Genomic DNA, 8,030 nt, shown 5'->3' with positions numbered 1-8,030 from the left:
CAGTCCACACTCATCTCCAGGCCAGCAGTCACTCTTTCAGGGATGAAGATGTTCACATCCTGGATAGAGAGGAATGATGGTCTGTGAGGAGTAAAGGAAGCCATCTTTGTGAAAAGAAAAACAAAACTCCCATTAAACGGGGCAGAGGCCTCCGTGTTCACCTGTCCCCCTCTTACAATGCTGTTATTGCTAGTATCACTCAGCCTCCTGTGAATAGTAAACAGCCATCAGAGCACTAACCATGGATCGTTAGTGCTCTGTTGGTCCTCCTTGATCATATGAACAGCTAGTTCTGGATGTCAGCAGCAAACTGGTTGATCCACTCTGAGAAGGTGCTATTTGTTTATTGTAGCTCCTTAGACTGACAGTCTTTTGGATAAAAGACGAAACGTTCCAACAATTTTTTTATTGATCAGTGTTCTCCTGATGGTGGACTCATGAACATCAACATCAGTCAATGTGAGAGACCTTCAGGTGTTAGAAGTTACCCTGGGCTCCTTTGTGACCTCGCTGACTATTACACACCTTGTTCTTGGAGTGATCTTTGTTGGTCCTCCACTCCTGGGGAGGAGAACAATGGTCCTGAATTTCCTCCATTTGTTCACAATCTGTCTGACTGTGGATTGATGGAGTCCAAACTCTACAGATGTTTTGTAACATCTTCCAGCCTGATGAGCATCAACAACTCTTTTTCTGAGCTCCTCAGAAATCTCCTTTGTGCCTCCATGATCCACTTCCACAAACATGTTGTGAAGATCAGACTTCTTCTTCTTCTTGTTTTATTGGCGGTTGGCAAACAACTGAAGGAAGCATTACCGCCACCAACTGGTAAGGAGTGTGGACCGCATGACAAAAAAATAAATAAATAAATAAAAAAAAAAATAATAATAATAATAATACTAAACCCTCTCTTTCCTTTTAGATCTTATCATACAACCTACACCGTTTTAAATAATAAAATATAGCTTGATAGCCTCTGTTTCCTGAATCTTTCTGCAATAAATCAATAATGTCTAATTTCATTTTCATTTTACTAAGATGTCTAATCAACTTGTTTCTTTGAACCTGGTATCTCCTGCAATGCAATATAATGTGTTCTATGGTTTCCTCTTCTCCACACTCACATGTCCCTGTCTGATGTTTCCCTATTAAACATAATGTGCTGTTCAGTCCAGTGTGCCCAATTCTGAGTCGTGAAATAATCGTTTCTTCTCTCCTGTTTCTTTCAGTTCTTCTCCTTTCTCCAATTTTCCTTTGGATTTTATAAAACCACCGGCCTTTCCTTTCTTCCTCCCATAATTTTTGCCACTTTTCTTTCATTTTTTGTTTTATTATACCCTTTATTTCTGTTATACTAAACCCAACATTAATATCAACCACGTCCCGACCAGTGCTCTCCTTAGCCATCCTGTCTGCCTTTTCATTCCCCAAAACCCCGTGATGAGCTGGAACCAGTATAAAATTTACTGTAATCCCCATCATGTTGATCCTATAGAGTGTTTGTTGTATTTCAATTAATATATCTGGTCTACTATCTGACTGGTTGTGTTGCAAAGTGGACAATGATGAACTAGAATCTGAGCAGATGATTGATTTTAATGGTCTTACCTCTTCTACCCACTGAACTGCTAAAAGTAAAGCGAGCATTTCTCCTGTATAAACTGATACTCCATCACTAACCCTTTTTCCTACTTTAATATGAAATTGTGGTACTATGAATGCGATCCCAATTATATTAGTTGTATTTTTTGATGCGTCTGTGTATATATGTACATAATTATAATACTGGTTAATGTATTCCTGTACTGTATATTTATCCATAATAAAAGATTTATTCTTGTTTTTCTTTTCTAATAATGAAAAATCTACTATAGCATCAGGGAGTATCCAAGGTGGTGTTGTTGGTAATGGAACTTTCTGACATATATCTAGTCGATGTAAATGGATTTCATTAACTTTGACTTTTATCATCCACCCAAAGCTTTTGATTTGTTCCTTGTCCCAACCTGATTTAAGCACCTCTAATGTTGGATGATCATTTCTTTGTCCTTGTAAATTTGTCCAGTAGTTCAAAGATAGCTGTTCCCTTCTAAATTTAAGAGGCATTTCTCCCATTTCAACCTGTAATGCTGCTGTTGAAGACGTTTTAAAAGCACCTGTACATATTCTTAGTGCCTGGTATTGGATATTATTTAACTTATTGAGGTTTGTATCTGCTGCTGAGTTGTAACATATGCACCCATAGTCCAAGACTGACCTGATTAATCCAGTATAAATGGCTGTCAATGAATTTCTATCAGCTCCCCACTCAGTTCCAGCTAAACACCTCATTATATTTAACACTTTCCTACATTTATCTATTATTTTCTTAATGTGTATACCCCATGTCATTCTTTCATCAAACCACAACCCGAGAAATTTAAATTCTTTAACTCTTTCCAACTCTTGACCATATAATTTTAGCTTGATTTTCTCATCAACTCTTTTCCTTGTAAAAAACATTATTTTAGTTTTATCTACAGAAAATTTTATTCCCCATTTATACGACCATTTTTCTACAACTGAAATTGCTCCCTGAAGTTTCTTTATAATAAATTCTAGATTTCTTCCTCTTTTCCACATTGCCCCATCATCAGCAAAAAGTGAAAATCCCATTCCACCCTCTACTTCCTTATACATATCATTAACTATCACTGAAAATAATAATGGACTGACTATACTACCCTGTGGTGTCCCATTTTCTATATTACAACTCTCAGAATAATCCTTCCCTATTCTCACTTGTATTTGTCTTCCTTCTAAAAAAGTCTTAATCCATCTAAACATATGACCATTTATACCCATTCTTCTAATTTTGATTAATAATCCTTCCCTCCACATCATATCATACGCTCGCTCTATATCAAAAAATACTGCCACAACACTCTCTTTATTCACTTGAGCCTTTCTAATTTCATGCTCTAAACATAAAACTGGGTCCATTGTACTTCTCCCTCTCCTAAAACCACTCTGATACTTTGACATAAGTCCTTTATTTTCCATATAATATATTAATCTTTCATTTATCATTTTCTCCATTATTTTACATATATTGGATGTTAATGCTATAGGTCTATAATTTTCTGGTTTTGACTCATCTTTCCCTGGTTTTCTAATTGGTACAATCACTGCTTCCTTCCAACTTTTTGGAATTTCCCCATCCTCCCATACTCTGTTATATAATTCTAATAGAATATTTTTAGATGATCTACTTAAATTACTTAGCATCGCGTAACAAACCTGATCTTTTCCTGGAGCTGACAATTTATATTTTTTAAGTGCCCTGTTCAGCTCTGTTATTGTAAACAGCATGTTCAGTGAATCATTTGTGTTTTCTATTTGCTCCAATACCTCTTTGTTTTCTAAAATTGTATTTTCTCTTTCTTTTTTCCCTTCTTCACTAATATTTTCAGAACTATGAATTTTAACGAACGTATTTACCAACATTTCTGCCTTTTCTCTGTCTTTCACTGCTGTTAACTCTCCATCATTTAGTATTGGGTATCCATTCACTCTTTTAATCCCATTCATCCTTTTGATCATTGTCCATACCTTAGAAATGTCTGTCTCCCTCCCTACTGAATTACAAAAACTTCTCCAATAATCTCTCTTTGCAGTTTTAAAAGTTCTTCTTACATTTGCTTGCAGTTTCTTGTACTCATTCAGATTCTGAAAGTTATGATTTCTTTTTAATAATTTGAAAGCTTTATTTCGGTTCTTAATTGCTTTAGTACATTCTGTTGTCCACCATGGTACCAACTTTCTTTCCCTTTTCCCTCCTTTCTTCCTTATAGCCTGATTGGCTGCTTCAAGGATAGCATTACATACAGAAGAATTAAAGTTGTCAATACTACCACTTATATCTACATTTTGCATTTTTATTTCACTACTATTCTGATAAGTTTTCCAATCTGCAGATCTAAAACACCATTTTTCCATCCCATTTATACAATATTTTTCTATTTGTAACTTTATTTCAGTCATGATAGGGTGATGATCACTTCCTATAGTTGTTTTATTGATTACTTGCCATAAACAAACACCTGCTAGAGAATCTGAAACTAACGTTAAATCAATTGCTGACATTGTATTATCTCTAAAATTAATTCTCGTTCCACTCCCATCATTCAAACATACCAAGTTTGTAGCATCCATTATTTCTTCTATTATAGCTCCATTTTGATCATTATGATTACTCCATAATGAGTTATGCCCATTAAAGTCCCCACACTAAATCACCTTACCCTCTAAATATGTCCCAAGTTCCTCCATTAAGTCTAATGTAAGTTTTTTACATGGATTATAAAAATTTATTATTTTAAATTGTCCATTTATTGTCCAGATTTCAATAACAATATATTCTAACTCTCTTCCTTTAGCTAAAACTCTAAATTGAATCCCCTGTTTAATGAATGTTATACACCCTCCTCCAGATCCTCCCTCTCTGTCTCTTCTAATGTTTTCATATCCATTTATAACAAAATCAAGGTTTGGTTTAAGCCAAGTTTCCTGAATGCATATAATATCTATATCTTCTTTGAATTCTTTGATAAATCCTTTAAACTCCTGCCCATTTGATATTAGACTTCTAGCGTTCCACTGTAAGATGATCAGTTTGTTCTGTCTTCTGGTCCTCCTGTTTTCCCTTCTGCTCCCAGTCTCTTATTTATGTGCTCCCAGTATATATCCTTTATACCAAAAAACCTCTCTGCCCCTTTCACAATTATTTTGATTTTTTCTGTTTTGTGTTTTACTTGCTCTGTACAATTAATAACATATGCAATGAACAACATGATCTTTTCTACTGTCAGTTCTGTGTCAGGTCCAGTCTGCCTTTGTTCTGGTGTTGGTTTTGGCTGAACTTTACCTGGCACCTCTTTTGGCTTCTTCACTCTCTGAACAGCTTCTGCATAACTTATATTATTAGTGGCTTTGACTTGTTCGATTTCCACTGCTCTTTTCCTGATTTCACAGCCTCCATAAGTGACTCTGTGTTGTCCTCCACAGTTAGAACAAGTATCCTTTCCATTTTTACACTCCTCATATCTATGTTCCCCTCCACACTTTGGACATCTTTGTTTTCCCCTACATGCTGCTGCGACGTGTCCGTACCTCTGGCATTTATAACACCTGAGAGGAGGAGGGATGTACGGCCTAACAGGGAAGCACATACATCCTACTTTGATCCTTTCAGGGAGAACAGCTGCTTGAAACTCCAACATCACTGACACACTTTCCTTTCTTTCACCTTCAACAGTTCTCATCAATCTTCTAATTTTGCTGACTTCACCTCCATAAATGCTGTGTCTAAATTTCTCCAGATCTTCTCCCACCGGAATACCTGTGATCACTCCTCTAGCTTCCTTAGTCTCTCCCAAAATCTTGATCTCACTCACTACTTTTTTACAGATACTCTGAGTTTTCATTACTTTGTTTTTCTGCTCTTCATTTCTCACTGTTATCAACAGGTTCCCGTCTCTAAGAGTTTTAGCAAGTGTCAGCTCTCCAAACTTCCTCTTTAATTCTTTTGACAGCACTAACGGACTTAATTGAATTCCTTCATCCTCCTTTCTAAACTTTATGATCAATTTGGATTCTTCCCTAACAACCCTCTTACTAACCACATTGTTTTCCTCTGAACTGTTTTCTTCTAGACTCCTTTTATTACTTTGCAAAGTGTCTTCCTTTCTATTTCTCTCTCTTCCTGACACTTTACCTCCACGCACCTGTGTCCACTCACCTAACTCCATCTCATCATCCCCTTCACTCTCACCTTGAGACGTCATAGCAGTCCAGTCACAAACCAGTTTTATGCCAACCGCCTTGTTCCACACCTGCGTCATAAAGCGGTCTATAAACAACTGTACTCTGCAGCTGTGGCGGAGCTGTTCTGCACCTCGTCCTCATATGTTTATCTCAAGATCAGACTTTGATAGATCCTGTTCTTTAAATCACACAGGGTGTCCACTCACACCTGATCATCATCCACTGATTGAAAACACCTGACTCTAATTTCACCTTCAAACTAACTGATAATCCTAGAGGTTCACATACTTTTACCATCACAGATATGTAATATTGGATCATTTTACTCAGTAAATAAATGATCAAGTATTATATCCTGATTCATGCTCAATAATCCAGGTAGAAAAATCCAAAAAAGTTAAATCTGGTCCTCTGGACATTCAAGAAAACAAAACAAAGCAAAAAAAATATAGAAACGTTTTGTGTCTCATCCGAGAGACTTCCTCAGTCTGAGCTGAAAACAGCTCCTCAGACTGAGGAAGTCTCTCGGATGAGAGACGAAACGTTTCTATATTTTTTTGTTTTTTTGAATGTCCAGAGGACCAGATTGAACTTTTTTGGATCAAGTATTATATTTTCTCATTTGTTTAACTGGATTCCCTTTATCTACTTTTAGGACTTGTGTGAAAATCTGATGTCTTAGATCATATTTATGTAGAAATATAGAAAATTCTAAAGGCTTAATAAACTTGCGTCCACAAAGTTTTGACCAATAACGCAATACTTGATACATACCCGTGACAAAAACATTCTGCCAGGATGCTGTGCACAGAACCGGTTCTCGGAGGCAGCGAGACGTGTGTAATTTTCGTTGAACAAATGCAATGAGAACAAACATTGTGCAGAGTGTAAATCGACCTCCAGTTTTAGCTCATGTAGCTCCGTTTCATAGCAGTTTAATTCAGAGGAAGAGCTTCATCTAAAAACTGCTATAAAACGAGACATGTGCCGGTCACTAGCCTGACTTTGAGGTGGACTTTTCCTCTGTTTTCATTATTCCATTCTCCATAACTGATGTTTATAACAATGTGACAGGACATCACTTCAAAATGACAGTTTTTGTAGGGATGCAAAATGAATTAACAAGTGTCTGTTTTCAGGTAATTGATGCGTCGCGGAGTATTGAGGATGTTCACGACAACATCCAAACTCACAGCCTTAAGTGCATTAAAGCAGCAGAGAACACACCTCTTGGAGAGCTTTGGAAGTCAGCCTGATGACGCTTCAGAGGAAGTGACAATATAACGCATACGTACACGTCACACCTTGCACAGCTTACCTCTAGTTTGGTTAGAGAGAGAGAACGCATGTACAGTTGCCAAGTAATCAGTTTTTATTTAGTTTGGAAAGTTCTTACATGTGTATTGTTTCATGATTTGTCTATGTTGTTTTGATTAAATAAATATTATTCAACTAGTGTACACGATTTAAACCTGGCAAGGATACTTTGCATCAGAGACTAATAAAACTTGCCTTCAGATTTGACTTTGATTCTTTACAGGCTGTTAGAAACTTCACATATTAGTCGTGACAAATTGCGTAAGCCATCGGCGCCATTAACCTTATTGTCTATTCAGCATAAAACCATTATGGCAATTTCACTTGTGGGGTTGTTGGGGAAAGGCACCATACCACTTCAGCATAAACATTTAAAGTGTTAAGACTCAAATGGACAAACGAGCACGTGAAGATGTGCATTCAGAATTGATCCTGAGCTCCTGCTACAGCTTCCATCGGGCAGTCTCCATGTTGGGATGCAAAGAGCATTCAGAGGCTGATGAGAAGAATGATGTGTAACACACCGACTGCCCCGCTGCAGCTGGACCGCTTTCAAATGTCTCCAATTGTTCATCCCCTTTAGGTTCGCTGTCCGGTTCAGAGAAGATGCTGGGAGTTCTCCCACTTACTGCTGAGAACCGTAAATCAGAGTTCAGTAAATTCCTCACAACGACAAGATCTCAAACTCCTCATCTTCTGAATCAAAGAACCGCTCCAGTCTGTCAGAGTCCGAGAAATCTGCAAGGGAAGTGACAGATTTTAACGACTTTAATTAACAGGGTTTATAGATTATTAATAAAGTAAGGTGCTGTTTATTTACCAGGAGTAAGGTTAAGTGCATCGACGCTGACCATGTGGGCGGGTTGACTGTCTACTAACTCAAACATGGGCAGCCCTCCTTTCTTGCA

At 37.2% G+C, this 8,030-nt stretch overlaps 1 protein-coding gene across 1 annotated transcript in view; it reads left to right on the top strand.

The window, feature by feature from the left end:
• dtymk (deoxythymidylate kinase (thymidylate kinase)) overlaps positions 1-7,138 on the top strand; it is an 18,562-nt gene extending 11,424 nt beyond the window's left edge. The window contains exon 5 of the mRNA XM_037698300.1: positions 6,945-7,138. Coding sequence (XP_037554228.1) covers positions 6,945-7,061 — 117 coding nt within the window. The 3' untranslated portion in view covers positions 7,062-7,138. The remainder of the gene's footprint in view (positions 1-6,944) is intronic.
• The last annotated feature ends 892 nt before the right edge of the window (positions 7,139-8,030 follow it).

The sequence above is a fragment of the Nematolebias whitei genome, chromosome 3 (genome assembly GCF_014905685.2).
Source record: "Nematolebias whitei isolate Nwh7 chromosome 3, NemWhi1, whole genome shotgun sequence".
Taxonomy (NCBI): domain Eukaryota; kingdom Metazoa; phylum Chordata; class Actinopteri; order Cyprinodontiformes; family Rivulidae; genus Nematolebias; species Nematolebias whitei.
Note: the sequence above shows the minus strand (reverse complement) of the source record. Positions and strands in the feature narration are given on the sequence as shown.